Source organism: Sapajus apella, unplaced genomic scaffold (genome assembly GCF_009761245.1).
Source record: "Sapajus apella isolate SASKATOON/1434 unplaced genomic scaffold, GSC_monkey_1.0 scaffold16, whole genome shotgun sequence".
Lineage (NCBI taxonomy): Eukaryota > Metazoa > Chordata > Mammalia > Primates > Cebidae > Sapajus > Sapajus apella.
This window is the reverse complement of record NW_022436956.1, coordinates 32,188,123-32,204,881: the sequence shown is the minus strand read 5'-3', so window position 1 is coordinate 32,204,881 and position 16,759 is coordinate 32,188,123. Positions and strand designations below refer to the sequence as shown.

Here is a 16,759-nt window from a genome sequence, read left to right as displayed (position 1 = left end):
GAGCCCAGTTCTGTCTGACTCCAAAGCTTATGCATATAAGAACTACGTTGTATTTTTTTTTTCCTTTTGTAATCCTCTGGGTTACATTGCAATAATTTATTCTGAAAGTCATTGCTGCACAGGGAGAGTACTGTGATAGTCTCTAGTGTCTTTTTTCATGGGGAAGGGACAGTGGAATTGTTGAGGAACAAGAGAGGATGGTTAATGTGTGTGTTGAGGGGGATTTAGGGCTGCCCAGCTTATCTCAAGGATATTATACTTACAGCTTACTTTAAGAAAACTATGAAAAGACTCTCAATGTGTACACATTTTTCTTGTCTTATTCTTACTGTGTCAGAATCAATAATGTGTTCAACTCCCTATGGGGTTTTTCTTCCCAAATTGCTTTGATTTTTTTGTTAAGCCTGCCCCCTTATGGATTTATTGGCTGATAGCAGGTTACAAGTGGCCTAGGGGATTCATGACTGTTCCCTGGGTTCTGGACCCTCATTTGATCAAACGGACTCACTGGTGTGCTGGAACAGTTTAAGTGGCTCTACAAGGAGAAAAAAAAATTCACTTGATTTGTATGACTTGCTGATTTCTGTGTTGCAAATATTCTCACTATGGCTAATTCAAGCTGTTGATTTACCATCACTGAACGCTAGGTTGGGAAGGGATGAGCGTGAATGAACTATTGTATAGTGTTTCCACCATACACATTATTCAGATGTAGATAGCCTCATGAACAGAGATAATAATAAAATGAAGTGAAATAGAAGGTAATATGTTTTTATTATCTTTGTTTATAATTTATTTAATTGTAAATGTACATGATTTAACAATGGCTGTCTTGGCAACCAGCTCACAAAATTCTTGGAAACTTAAAAACTAGCTTCAAAATTCCTGACATTTTAAGGACTGGCTTCTGAGAGCTATTAGGAGGCAGCTCTAACAGCTCTAACAGCTCTAACACACAACTGCTTGGACCATTGCACAAGTCCAGCCTTTCCCCATCTCCAGTTATCATCTAGATGTGCTCATCCTAAAATGCAATCCAATCCTAGTCCTGGCCTAGCTCTCCACTGCCCTGGGGATAAAGTCCAGACTCCTTAACATCATGCTCTAGTTGCCCTTCAGGCTACCCCATCCAGCTCATTTCCTGCCATTGCCCTTCCTGCACCCTCTCCTCTAGCGGAGTGAAGTAGGCACTGGTGGTGGGAATGCTGCCCACACACTCCCAGGCTGTCCACTCTCTGCTGCTATATGCTTGGCCCACTTTTCTTCTTAGCACCTCCTTACATGTGCAAGGCCTGGGCAAGACCACGAAGAGTGGAAGCCACTCTTCTTTCCCAAGCTGCACCCATATGGCATGCATGAGGTCCATGCAGGCAGGCACCATCCACCTCTAAAGAGGGGTTAGGTATCATGCATAGTTTGCCCTTGATTGGACCAGCCTGGGGAGGAAGTCTGCACTGGCCCCTCTGGCTCTGGATTAGGGAATTCCAGCCTCTGTAGCTTGAGCACAGCAGGGCGGGACAGAGGTTCTGGTTCGTGTTTCCTTTTGGTTTACACAGGATGAGACCAGAGGATTAGGGGAGGGAAGGAAGAGTGCAGGGAGGAAGGGAGGGAGGGGAGCATGGGGCTAAGAGTGGACCTGCTTCTACTTTGCCTTTGAATTGGGCTCAGATGTCCCTGCTTGGTCCCTGAGACACCTGGTAGCTCTCTCCATGTGAACTGTGGTTCCGCAATTCACTGCTTAGACCTATGATTTTGTACTTTTCACACGGAGCTACAGCTGTCTGTTTGCATGTCTGTCTCTCCTTAAAGGACTGTGAGTTCCCTAAGGTCAAGAAAGTTGACCTGTTCACCTTTATATCCCTCAAATGGAATGCATTTCTTGAATCATCAATAAAAGATTTTGGAATCATCGAAGTAAATTACTTTATTAGTAGGTGATTTTTATCTTTCTTATGAAGCAGGATGTTTTAAGAAAACTGGTTTATACTGCCAGGTCGTTAATCCTAGACTAAAGATAATTGTGTTGTTTCTAACTGGTAAAATTGTTTGGAGTGCCTAAAATAGCCATTCATTATGCTAATCATAAGATTATGTTTTCTGACGAATTGCCCGTTGTCATTGCCTAACAGAGGGACGTATAAAGTTCTTATTCTTTCTTATGGTTGTGAGGAGTCAGGATTTTTATACAGATGAGAAGGAAGATATTTTTCAAAGAAAAGAGAAAAAGAGAGAGGGGATGCTTCTCTCTGGATTTGGAAATCTCGTTACCTGTATGTCAAAGTATTTTTTTTCCATTTGGGTTCACCTGGGAAGAGGCGATAATTGGCCACATCAGGAACTCCACAGCGAGGCTTCTTGATCACGTCCATTGTGGTCTTGTCTAACTTCCCAGTGACTTGGAGGCCAAAGAACGCTTGCAGCTCCTTAATCTTCCTTACCATGGAATTGCCTCCTCTCGAAACCATCTCACCAATCTGGTGTCCTTCTTTATTTGTGTAATATTTGTCAACATATGCCTGAAATGGAGAGGCAGGCTGACATGTCTACAGTGTAGTCTGGGAAATACTCATGCTCAGGTAGGGCAGGGTACAGCATTTCTGATGTATTAAAAACAGTATGTAGAGTATATTCCCATTTATGAAAAAAGTGTAGATATTTGTATACTAAAGCTTAGCTGCACTCCAAATTATTAATCATGATTGGTTTTGGGTAGTGAGGATTATAGATTGTTTAATCATTACTGTTTGTCCACCTGCATTTTATAGTTTTTCTACAATGAATATAACAAACATGAATTTTTGCTTTAATTTAAAAAAAATCATAGAAGGAAACTGATGTGAACATATTTCCATGGATCACTTATTTGTCACTGAAGTTCTTTACCCAATTTGCAAAACAAAGGCTGTCTTGTTTCTTTGGTAAACAGTTATTGGCATCATCTTTCCATTACACATAATGCAGGATCAGTATGCTTTTAACTCCTGGAGGCATTGTATTCCAGCCTGTCACACTTTACAAAGGCAGAGGGTCCACCTGTTTTTCAGCTGTGGATTTTAATGAGTTCAGATGTATGTAGTATGTGGGCTGGAGTTTGTTTCTATGAGAAAAGTTTCCTAGGCAAGGTTCTTTGTCCCTTGAAGCAAATAAAATAAGCCATAAATTATAAATCTTTCATTTGCACAAAAAGACATATAGCCCCTCAGTATGTATTATTCAAAACACTTTTCTATGACTCAGGGCTGGGGTTAGGGTAAATGAGTGATGCAGGGGCATGCAAATACATGGTTGAAGCCTGCCTTTAGCCCAGGAATTTTACCTACTCAGCTGATTTCAGGAAAATAACCAAAGAGCAGCTAAGAGTTCAGTCATCTTTTCATATCCATGGGAGATTGGTCCCAGGACCTCTCTCAGATACCAAATCCACAGGTGCTCAAGTCCGTGATATAAATGGCATAATATTTGCATACAACCTAAGTACAGCCTCCTATATGCTTTAAATCATTTCTAAATTACTTAGAATACCTACTATAATATAAATGCTGTGTAAATCATTGTTGCATTGTATTGTCTAGGGAAAAGCTACAAAAAAAATGTCTGTTTTGAACATGTCTGCCCTAAAACAAATGCAACCATCGATTTTTTTCCCTGAATATTTTCAACCTGCAGTTGGTTGATTCCATGTATACAGATCCTATGGATACAGAGCACTTACTGTATTTAATTATATACAATTTTATATTTATGTTGTATAGAGATGTTTATTAGATATAAATTACATATTCATCTACATATTAGCCATATATTTATCACATATAAACTATGCAATGTATTTACTTACATATTATGCACACATATTTTTAACATACATATAAAAATAATAAATAATTGGAAGTAATGTCTTATGACAGGGGATTTGTTATATATATTATTACATATTTGTGTGTGGCAATACTAGGCCTCTACTAAGATCAGTTTTGAAAAATAAATATTTAATGGTATGAAAGAATGCTTTTTATATAATGGCAATATACTGAGAAAAGAAGAGGAAAAATCTTTATAAGGTTTTAATAAAAATTTTTGGAATAAACTATACATATACACACATATGCACACACAATAAATAGCAAAAGGAAGTCTGTCTGAATATTAATGTTGATTATATCTGGGTAATGAAATTATGGATGATTTAATTTATTTTTTATTTTCTCCTATATTTCGAAATTTTTTACAATGAGCATGAACTGTTACTGTTGGGGAAAAAATAAAAAGGAGCCTCACTTATATGTTTGGAGAAGGTGCTCTATTTTTTCACTGCAGGATCAGCAGATCCCTCACTCCCTGTCCTGCTGTCATTGCTTGTGATCACTTTACTGGTTTTGTCCCTTGTAAAAACCTTAGGTGAGATGAGAAGCCAAGAGGAGGAAAAGGGAGAGGGAACATGGGGTGCCCAGGCCCTGAAACCTAGACTAGGTGTTCTGAAACAAAGCTGCAACTATTTGGTTTCATTCCATCTCAAGTTAGACCACCTTAAGTATGTATTTATGTTTCTGCTCTTTTATGCAGGATGAGGTTGATTGGATGAGTTTTTCCTGTCTGTGCAAGTTGATGCTGTGATAATGCGATGCTTGTAGTAATGTCTCAATTATGCTCCTTAGGGTTAAGCTCTATGTATAAGACCAGGTGCTCTGTGTCTCTGGGATCGTTGATTTCAAATATTTTGTCCGTCTGTTAGGTTATGTGTTACACTCTATATTCTAATTTTTGTTTCACAAAATAGGCCATATGAGGGAAGATGTGCATGATAAATTAAGTGAAAAATGTGTTTGCCATGTTTACCACTGCTATTACAATAAAAGCTATGTTTATAAACAAAAGTGATATCTAGTCATACAATCCCAGTCATATCACCAGGGCTGAGATGAGGCCAGTGGCGGGGTGGCTTACCAAAAACTTTGTAATCAAGATAAATCATAATTTAATGCAGAATTGAAAAAACCAAAATCAATGCAAAAAATCCATGATAAAATTTCAGATTTTAAATACAGGATGTATTTTTGCCTTGGCTGTCTCACACTAATCCTGGCCCTGAATCCTAGAAAAGTGTTATGAAAGATATAGTCTAAGGGACTAATAGTGGTTAAACCTTAATGATGGAGTTAAGATGATGTATTTTTAAAGATAGGGTTTTTACATTTTTTCTTACTATGAATCTGCATAATTTTTACAACCAACCGTTTGTTCCTTTAAAATATGCACAGAATGTTAGAGCACGAAAGGTTTATGGCTGATCTTAAACCTTAAATCTTAAATAGGCAGGATTGAAACAGTACCTTTTAATTAAGTAAAAATAAAATTAGAAACTATTCCTTCTTAAAAATTCATCTCTGCAGTGATACAAACAAAATCTCTCCCTAGTTGGTGTTTCCATGAGACGTGATTCTTGCACTAGTAAAACACCTATCTCATTGCACTATAAACCATCACCTCCTACCAATTTCTTATCACTTTCACCTGCTTGTTTGCAACCTCCTTCCAATCAGGCACAGTTTTGCCTTCACAGTAACAAGCCTTGTATTTGAGTCAGTTCTAGGCTCAGAGTAGATGCTCAGTTAATGTTTGAGCTCTTTTTCTTTAGGCAAAATATAAAAGTATGTTCCCTTGAAGAACTATCAGATATCCTGAAGTACCGAGAGCTCGAAACTGCGTACTTTCTTGCTAAAGTTACTGACAAGGTTTTGGTATACTTTTCACGGTCACGGTATCTATCAAGCACTGAGGTGTGTACTTAGAATTGCTTTCATGTGATACTCTAACACTTGCATACTGTTGGCTTAGCGCTTATTGTTGGCACTGGGACAAAGAATTCAGGATCCACCAGAGTTTTTCCATTTCCCCCCAATCTTCCCCACTTCCTCATTGTTAAAATTATAGAATTTTAGAGTCAATTATCAGGTGGTCCCCTTTCCACTTCTCTTCTGGTATTTGACAGATAAAAGTAGTGGATGCCAGAGGGTCCATTCCTGCAGGCTAGCAGCTTTGATCTCCCTCCTAAGCCCTCATTCAGTGCATTTTCCTAGTGTCCTTCCTAAGACTTAAGAGTTTAAAATTCAGTTTAAGTACACTCCAAGACAGTGTGAAACTTAAGGTACGTTTCTTCAACATTTTTCTTTTTTGGCTAAGTTGCTGTCAGGTTCCAGGGTCAGGTTCTGGGACACAACTACACCAAATGTCATGCTCAGTGTCAGGTTCCAGCCCATGTTGAGGTCAGAGGGGAGTGGGTGGTGGCTGATAGCTGAAAGAACCCTCAGGGAAGGGGAGTTGGAGGGGCATAGGCAGGTGAATATGGTTTTTTCAACAGCTCTCTCATCAGCAGCTTTCTCACATTGTTCTCTCATCAACTACTTTCTCACACTATCTGCCTTGTTTCAGCAGCTTGGGCCAGCTGCTCCCACACACAGCTGCGTGGCTGGCTCTCCCTTCAGGGTCAGCAGCTTAACTCTTTCTCTCTCTGGGAACAAGCCAATTCCTGGCTCCTCCCTGCCCACCTGCAAGATGGATGACTTTGGTTCTCTTTCTCTGTTTGAGAGCACTCCTGCACAGTGTCAGCAGGGCATTTATACCTTTTACAGACAATAGTGACTTAGAGCCAAATGATGGCCTTTCCATGTGGTGGCTACATGGCTGTGGTAACAAGTGGAGTTATATGCCTGCACTCTAAACTTGCTGAGTCATGCAGGATGTTTACCTCAGCCTATGCCTGCTTTTCTGAAGCACAGCCATGTTCCTTACAGTCACACAAATAGATTTGTGAGAACTTTTAAAGCTATCTGAAAAATCTTAGGTTCTAGTCCAGGCTGGGTCACTAATGTGCTTGGGCAATTCTTTTAATTTCTTGTGGTTTCAGCTTTCTCATCTGTAGAGTGGTTGGTTTCTGCCTTACTGGCTACACCAGTGTGAGGATCCAATGAGGTCCTCAATGTGAATGCTTTTAAATGTGTCAAAATACTTTAAAAATCTCTTTTACTCATTAAATCCATGTCTGGAAACCTATCCTGAAAAAATAATTGTTTAAATTAGGTTGATGTATGTACAAAGATGCTTATAGAAGCCTTATTCATATGGAAGTAATCTGTTTGTCAAATAAAGGAAATGGTCAAACAAATTATAACTCATATTCTGGAATATTTCTGGCTGTTTAAAGTAATGTTATGAAAATAGTATAATATCAAAATTGTCTTATGACATAATAGTCAGAAAAGTAAAAACCACATTTTGAAGACAATGACAATTTTAAAAAGTCTTTATAATAGAAAACAAAATGATAGTAAAAACACCTGAATTAATAGTTTGTATTGAAAGGTTTTATTTTTATTTTCTTTAGTTATGAGTTCATAATATGGTAATTAAATTTTTTTGTTATTTTTAAAGATAATTTTAAAAATATGTTTTAAATGTCTTATTGATACTAATTTTTTTAAACAAACAAACCCAGAATACAATCCTGGATTATGAGATTAGGTAAGCATTTTGTTATCTCATCATTTTCAAAGCCTTTATGCAAATGAGCAAATCAGAATTTAAAGGATGCAAGTGGACATTAAATAAATCAAGAAGCTGTTTATCTTTTCAAGTGTAGATTTTTTTGGGGTAGGGAGAGGTGTAGGGTGTTTGTAAACATGGACTCTCTGGTGTTTCCAGGAGCCATTTGTTCTTTCTTAGCTAGTGATCTAACAGTTCACTTAGCAAGCAGAGAGGATCTCTAAGCACTCTCTCTGCTGAGCGTGACCCAGGCCGCCAGGCCCCAGAGGACCCGCTGGCCTCACCTGTCTTTGGGACTCCTCTGGGACCCTCTTCCCTGTCCTCTTAGCTCTAGTCACGTGGGCCTGATGATTGCATTTCAAGCAGCTGCTGTTTCCTCTGCCTGAACTGCCCCAACTCCAGTTCTTCACATGGCTGGCTCTTTCATGCAGCTCAGGTTCATCTCAAAGGTTACTTCCTCTGAGCAGCCTTCCTGGACTACTACATTAAAAATACTCCCTCCCTGGACCACTGCTCCAGTCAGTAACTCTCTGTCATCCTGATTAACTTCTTTCCAATCTCACTGATCACTTTCTCAAATAATCGTGTGCACTAATTGGTTGACTTGTTTATCTTCTCCCAGCACCTTCCCACCAGCTCCCTCATCTTCATGGAAGCACCATAAGAACAGGGGCTTGATTTGTTTGACTCCCTCATGTTTCTGCAGCACATGCCATGCTGTAAGCATTCAATACATGAACTTCCGCTGCCTATTTTACTGCTTTGTTTGTGATTTTATGAGGTTGTTATATAACCTTTCTATAAATTATAAGGTGGGATGTTATTAAATAATTCTTTCTTGTCATTGTGATCCTCATTAGAGGTTGTCCAGATCATTCCAGACTCATAAGGAGTGATGAGTGTCCCTGCCCAGAGCTGAGGACCCAGACCATTGCAAGCAGAAGGTGCTGTGTCCCACGTGAGATGTGGACACATTTCCCTGCTCCTTGGTCTAAGGTCTTTCTGAGAGTATGTTATAAGGGAGACAGAGAAGGGCTGATTTATTTCGGAGAGGAAGAAGTAAGGAATCACTAAAAGTCCTCAACATTCCCAGGCCATGTCATTATTTCTAAACATGCCTAGATGACTCCTGACCAGCTACAACAGCAAGAATTGCTCCTCCGAAGAGTGCCTAGCCCAGGGGTCCCCAGCTCCTGGACTGCACCCAGGAACCAGCCTGTGGCCTATTAGGAACCCAGCCCCACAGCAGGAGGTGAGGGGTGGGCCAGCATTACCAACTGAGCTGGGCCTCTTGTCAGATCAGCAGAGGCATTAGATTCTGATATGAGCAGGAACCTTATTGTGAACTGCGCATGTGAGGGATCTAGATTGCACAGTCCTTTTGAGAATCTTATGGTTGATGATCTGAGGTGGAACAGTTTCATCCCAAAGCCATCACCCGTCAGCCCCCAGCTTCCCATGTCCATGAAAAACTGTCTTCCATGAAACTGGTCCCTGGCTGGCCTAGCCTTATTCCCTCACAGACTGGTCAAGTGTGGCTAATATTTTCTGCAAAGGACCAATAATTAATCTTGGCTTTTAGGCTATACTCTGCATTGTGGCACAGAAGCAATCATAGACAATCTGTAAATTAAGGGCCAGGGCCAACTGTAGTTTCTGTGAACCATGGATTAGAAGGAGGGTCTCCTACTACCTCAGATCCATTCCGGCCTCAGTATGGCTCTCCTTCTGGAGGTCACAAAACCTCTTTAGGTTTAGAATCAAAGCTCCATAAGGCAGGGTGGGGAAAATTACATTTGGGAAGAAGGGACCTAAATCTAGGTGGCAAGGACAAAATACAATTGAATAAAGATCCCAGTATCCTGAGTTATTTTGTATTTAGTTTACCTAAAAGTGGGCTAAAGTCAAAGGAAGTCAAATTCAACATGCCTGTGCTGGGCATCAGCTGTACTGTTCATCTTCAGGGTGTTAATTTAAGTGTTTCATGACTGGAGAACTGACCAGTTTATAAGGATGAGTGGCAGAATCAATTGGTAGCAACATGCCATTGCACATGGGTGCAAATCAGCTCTATGATGCAGACAGCCAAGCAGTACACAGGTGCAGCCTGGCAGGCAGGAAAGCAGCCTTGAGGCAGAGCTGGGAATCACAGATGTGCTATAATTTTGGCAGACTCTTGAAAGAGAGACCTGCATGCAAAAACATTTCCTCTACATATCTTTCACTAATGTTGGAAATCCCATCCTTAGAAATCCATTTCTTTAGGTTAAGGATGCCATCCTTCTTTTAAAAACAAAAAACGCTTGGAAGCATATATATATTGAATCATTTTGAGTTAAGTAGTCTTTGCAAAAAATTCTAATATGAATCGTTTCTATCAGACCCTTTCCAGCAGACATATGGGAGAGATCTTAAGAGAGGAAAATACACAAAGTTTAAGTACATAAACTTTGTACTTTGTACTTACTACTTAAACTTAGTTATGTACTATGTACATAAACTTTTACTTAGTTGAGAAATATGCTTTAGGGAGAGAAGGACCTCAAATGAGAAGTGGGTTGACACCCAGGAAGAACTTACTCCACTTTAAATTTTGATCAGGGTTACCTTGAATATAAGAGCTACTAAAAAATGTAAACACAGGACATCTCTTTGTTTGACTGCTAAAGCTTAGCTCTAAATTCACAACCTGCCTCTAGCATGCAGATTATACCTCAGTTTTTATTTTTCTGCTTCAATTTTTCCTCCTACATCACTCCTGGGAAGTACTTGTTTCTTCCTTTTATATTGTATGGTTTTCACAAGCCACCTGGAATTCTTTATGAAGCAAAATAGCTAGGTAGGTATATATTCATGTATTTATTCAGTCATGTAACATGGTACACCTAATATGCACCAGATATCAATCTAGACGGACAGAAGATAACATCGATCAGACTTCAATGGACTTAGATAAAATGATTTTAAACGAACAGTTGAATTTTTTTCTTTTTTCTCACTATGCCCTTTTAGGTTTTCTAGGGCAGAGGAGCAAGAAGGAATTGGGCAAAAATTCACAAACCTGTGCGAGGCGGTAGTTGTTCCTCCAGGTCCTGGGGGACGCTGCAACTAGGGAGGGGGCTGCAGTGGAAAACTTCAAAGCCATGATAAGGAGGACAGCAAGGCCAGATGCAGGGAGCACCTTCATCCCCTCAGAGTAGCTTGGTAATTATATCAACCTGGGGGATGACAGACAGTGCATGTTTGCACTTCGACCTTGAGCTCCTTTTATAGAGTCAAACAGGTCTGGACCCTCCGAGCAAGGATGATTCATGTCTCAAACAGTAATTATACAGTTCATTTCTCTCCCTGATGATGGGGTAACACAACTGTACACAGGAATCAGGGAAAGCTTCATTTTTTTTTTTTCTGTTTTTTGCCAAGTGGCAAGAAGAAAACAGTCACTTTTAATGAAGTTTGTCAGCTAGTTACACAAATTGAAGTAAACTCGATTGATTAGAACCCACCTCAACTGAAACATTTGATTAGTCTCAATTTCGGGGCCTTTTTCCATTCTGACTACAGAAAAGTTAGATGATTACAGTATAATTGAATTTGTCCTCCAAGTAATCCCGAACTCCCCATGCATTCAGCCCAATTGCCTGTATCTTCTGCATTCACTTCAAAATTTCTCAGTAGCAACAACTGTTTATAATGATGGCTCTGAGACACATAAGATCCTGAATCATCAAGGCAAGATTACATTATACTGTGCTGACTTAGGGTGGAAAGTGAACTGATAACTGTTAGAAAGCTTTTGGATGAATTAAGACAAGAGTTACATCTTAGTTAATCAAAACATTAGCCAGAACTCCTCAATCTCTGTGCACTCTGGCTAATTGGAGTCATATTGTTTTTCCTGGCTCTGATTAAGATGGATTTTGATTCAGAGATATTATGATGAAATGGTGTCATATGGTGAGAAAAGCACTTCAGAGTCAGACAAACAAAGATTTAAATTTTTGAAAAGATATTTCCTAGCAGTGTGACGTTACGCATGTCATTTGATCTCTGTGAACATCAGTTTTTTTTTTTTAATTTACATGAGACTGACAATACTGCTACTATGTATAAACTCTTCAATGTTACAGAGTAACACATAGAGCATGACATCTGCCAGCACCACCTGGCATCCATTGGATGTGGATTCAAATCCTAATTTTGATTTTAGACTAGATTCAATGTTATTACTATAGTGAATATGGTGAATTTCTATAGTCTTTCTCACTCTGTTGCATTTGATATACCTTCTTGCATGGAAGAGAAAGTGATGGAGTTACAGCCAGTGTGTGCTATCTAGTGAATAACCCCAGGTACTCAATAACAGTTTGTAGCACATTGGTATGGTTTGGCTCTGTGTCCCCAACCAAATCTCATCTTGAATTGTAATCCCCATGTATTGAGGGAGGGAGCTGATTGGATCATGGGGATGGTTCCCCCATGCTATTCTCATGATAATGAGTGAGGTCTCACAAGATATGATGGTTTTATAAGTATTTGAAAGTTCCTCCTTTGCTCTTTTCTTTCCTGCTGCCTTGTGAAAAAGGTGCCTGCTTCCCCTTTGCCTTCTACCATGATTTATAAGTTTCCCGAGGCCTCTTCAGCCATGTGGAACTGTGAGTCAACTAAGCCTCTTTCCTATATTAATTACCCAGTGTCGGGTATTTCTTTATAGCAGTGTGAGAACGAACTAATACACACACGCAAACATAATTTCTGGCATGTATTGTGAGATACACAAAACGTGTCTCAGAAGAAGAAAAAAGAAAACCACAGATCTATTAGATTCATTTAACTAAATTGTAAGCTCTTTGAAGACTGTATTCTAAAAAATGTCACTTAATAAAGTTTGGTAAAAAATGAATAAATGAATGTACAAACGTATGCTAATCATCATTTTTTGGTTTCAGAAAAGGAATAGGTTATTGCGATAATTTTTCAAAATTTGCGTTTATATGGTCTCCTGTCTTCTGGAGCCCTATCTTCAACAGCTGCCAAAGTTGAAGAACAAAGACAGTCCTTGAAACTTCCCTTCAATTGGTCATCTTCTTCCCTTTTTTTCTCCTTTAAACACTGTTCCAATTCATTATGATGGCCCCAATGCAAAGACAGCCATGGAAGTGAACATTGGAGTGAAAGGAATGATGGTAAGAAATTCTGGGGCCAGTAGAGAGAAAATATTCTCACCTCTAGGACTCTAAAGAGTATTCTAAGTTCCATTTTCAGAAGCACATGGAAGTAAATAACTGCCTGTAGGGTGTAATCTAAATACTTCTAGAAGGTTCCAGTTTCCGCTTTTCTAACACATAAATGCAGTCAATCCCAATGTTCCTAAGTGCAACATTTCAATTATCGAGTGCAAAAATTTTGAAGAGGAATAGCAATTTATGTTCTCATAAGTCATTTACCTAATAGTATGACTAAACTTCACCTCAGAGTCAGCACTAGGTAACATCTTTGACCTTTCCAGATAGAGAATTAATCAATGTCTGGTAGTTTCTTACTATGATTTCCTATTTCTGATTTTTCTTTCTTCACAGGGGAGCAAAGGTCTGCTTTCTTTCTATCATTCTTGTATCAACTCTAAATTTAAATTCAAATCATTGAAATCTAAAAATATCACATCAAAGCAAGTCAATGACTAAAAAAATAAAATGAGAGATCCTATCAGAGAAATACACAAGGCAAAATATCATTGATTAAATAAGTTATGGGAAAAATAAACCATTACAACATTAAATGTATATATGACATGCTATATGTTTGTTATGTGCTTACTGTCTTTTACCAGTAGAATGTAAGTCCCATAACGGTAGGGACTCTAATTCTGTTTGCAGCAGCATTGCTAGTACATAGAACAGTGCCTAGCACAAAATAAACAGTTGTTGAATAAATGAATGTAGGAATGAGTGATTAATTGAATTAATTAAAGACAGAAAGAAGAAAAATAAGATTGTCCTCAGAGAGATAAATTTTAAATCAACCCATATAATGGATAAAATGAAGGTGTATAGCATCACCCTAAGAAACTGAAATCTTTATTAAACCCACATTATATGCCAGACATGTAGCCAAGTACCTTATGTACACTTTTCACACAACTTTATGACATGCAGTTTTTCAAGTGAAGAAATGCGCTCATGAAAGATAAATGATTTGTTAATTTCACATAGGTATTAAGGTGGTGACTCCAAGATTTTCACCCAGCTCTGTTAGATGTTGAAGCCTGTGTTCTTAATAGTTACAGGAAGCATATGTTGGTGCCTTTGTGGAGCAGTGCCTTGGAAACGTATCTAGAGTTGGCCGGCAGGGAGATCCCTAGCTGATTCCAGTTGCCCAGCTGCTCCCTGGCACTCCCATGTGTCTGGCCTGAGCAGAATTTGGGCCAGCCAGACTGCACAAACTCCCTGGCTGGTGATGTTTCTCACTAAAAATGATTCCTTTGTTACTCTGGTTTCTGTATTTCAATCTTCAGTGAATTTAACTTTCATAAATGTTTAACTTTCTCGATTTCTAAAGAGTTCGGTTACAACCTGGTAGATTTTTCAGAGTAAGGGATGCTTCCTAGTGAGGCAGGATTCTGAATGATCAGTTACCAGCTAAGTTTTATTCTATATCCAGCCTTCCCATGGCCCTTCTTTCAAATGACTCATATATATATATATATATATATATGCCACTTTAAATGGCTGACTCTAAAAAAAATTTATATAACTTGTAAATCATATCATATTCTATTTTGTAATGGTATTTGTTAAGTTTAGAAATTTATGACTAGAATGCATAACATGAACCAACTTCTGAATTTCTAGAGCACACATATTCTAGAATCAGATGGAATAAAAATAGAAGAAAAAAAAAGTGTATTTAAAACCAAAGACTACCCCCAGAATCTCATATGGAAAATAAGTGAATGATCTTACCTCATTTGTGAGAATGAGAAGCTCAGAGAGGACCTGGCAAGCTCATATCCAGAAGCCAACTGGTTTATTTTCACCAGGAACAAAAAAAGAAAGAAAAAAGGGAAGGCAAAGGAAGAAAAGAAAAAAGAAAAAAATATACTTATACTATAGGTAATTTTGGTTAGAGAGGAGGAAGCAAACAGCCTTCTGATTCAGCAATTATTAGCATTAAAATGAGCTATTACAGAAGGCTGTGAAGTTGTCTTCAGCAGTCTTTGAGCATAGGATAGAGCATCATGCTTTTAGAAAAGATTGGGTTAAGTGAGGTTTTGCCTGTCTGGTTAGGCTTGGGGTATGTACAAAGAACTTAGATTAGATTACTGTCCCAAATTTTATTCATAATTATTAATATAATTTATATATACAATAAGCAAAATACTTTCATATTTTTAATAAATATTTATTGGGTATCAATTATTTGTTAGGCACCAGGAATACAGAGATATGAGACACTATTTTAACACTCTAGGAGCTCAAAATTTACTGCTGCGATAAAATTGAACTTGGAGTAAAATCTTAGATAAAGATCAACTGAATCTTAGTGACAAAAAAATGTGTCTTTACATTGCAAGTTGGTAGAATCCTTCTTTAAAAAAATTATAAATGATTTAGCAATGTGTAAAATATGAAAAGGGCAATTTTAGCCAAAAAAGCAAGCGAAAATTATACAACATTTGATTCAATATCTGCTAAAGGGAAGTATATAGACCAAAAAAAATTTTAAAAAAGAAGGAAAAGGAAACCTGGGATAAGGAAAACAGTAGTATGAGGGTGGTAGGGCCTTACACCTAACAGTTCTTACAAAATTTCCTTTAATACTACTATGCATTTTTAAAAAACAGTAAGTGAAAGTGTAAAAGAAAGACTATATCAATGTACCTTTATATTTGTATTTGAGAAAACAGAAGACATATATGATGAACTCAGTGGCATATTTAACTGATTCATTTGTTTGGCTGTGATTCTTCTATTTGCTCAGTCTAGAACTCTTGTATTTATTTTGTATGCTGGCACTAGACTTAGTGCTGGAGGTACAAAAGGCAAATAAAAACCTGTACTTGCCCATCACAGTCAGAATCTCCAGAGAAAGTCTCAGATATAAACTCAAAATACCTTACAGTGTAATTAGTGAAATAAGAAAGGTATTTAAAGGTCCAAATGAGAGCAGAAGAGGGAAAGCTCATCTCTGCCTGGGCAGTTGAGAATGAGAGTAAAACGTAGGAAAGGAGGGGCCATGGTGAACTTTCCATGGGGATGGGGCTTTAGCTGAGGGCTGATTGCCAATGGAGTTAGAGCTCACCTGCAAGAAGGGTGAGGTGAGAAGGAAGTAGAGTGACAGGTAGTGGGGAGGGGGAAATTCCAAGCAGAGGAAGCAATGAGGTGAGGAGCTGTTAAGAGCATTTGTTCTTAAAAAACTGAAGATACTGCTATGTACAAGGCAGTTTGGGGGCAGCCAACAGGAGGCGGGCAGAAAAGAAAGGCAGAGACGGGTCTGTTGGAGAAGGCTCTCACCCATAATTTCAGGTACTGACACAGAAAAGCAGAGGCCAGGAGTTGTTTGCTGGGTAAACCTTGGTCAAAGGGGAAAGCCAGAGAGCAATTTCCAGCCCAAGCTGCTGATCCAAAGGGCAGGACTGAAGTGAGGCTCCAGGGTGCAGAGCTGGAATATGGCTGGCAAAACAGAGAAGGTAGAAGATGGGAAGAATGGCATGGAACAAGTCTGGAGCAGCCACAGTGCAGCAGAGGCTTTGAGGACTGGTGGGGTTTTATTTAAAGGGCCTGGAGAGGAGTGTGCTGGGCAACGTCACAGGCACCTTATGTGCCAGGCTAAGGCATCTAGACGTTAATGGTTTGTGATGGGAAACCACTGGAGAGCTTTTTCCCCAGCAATGACATGATGAGATTTGCAGTTACACAAGGATTGCTCTGAAAGGAACATTTGGCATGAATTGGAGAGAAGTGAGGATGGAGGCTGCCGGGTGCACCGAGAGGAGGGTTATAGGAGGTCCAGTCAGAAGGCTTACCACTATGTTTATCTTAGGTCATGAACTGTGAGAGACAAGCTGTCAGGATAAATAGCATTTTGTTTATTCTTGTAAAATCTCTGGCCTATATTGCAATGATCACCAATGTGAGTGTTCAAGATTGGGTAGTAAATGTGTTTACAGCTGCCTCTGTAGAGGGAGGGATGTCAAAAGTCCCATTAGAGCACATTCCAC

The 16,759-nt window shown here is 38.9% G+C and overlaps 1 protein-coding gene across 1 annotated transcript in view; it reads right to left on the bottom strand.

Moving 5' to 3' along the window:
- The window catches only part of MMP20 (matrix metallopeptidase 20), a 45,696-nt gene extending 34,832 nt beyond the window's left edge, over positions 1 to 10,864 (bottom strand). Inside the window, exons 1-2 of the mRNA XM_032285766.1 lie at positions 10,601 to 10,864; positions 2,269 to 2,516 (exon numbers count right to left, since the gene is read on the bottom strand). Coding sequence (XP_032141657.1) covers positions 2,269 to 2,516; positions 10,601 to 10,726 — 374 coding nt within the window. The 5' untranslated portion in view covers positions 10,727 to 10,864. The remainder of the gene's footprint in view (positions 1 to 2,268; positions 2,517 to 10,600) is intronic.
- Positions 10,865 to 16,759: the final 5,895 nt, after the last annotated feature.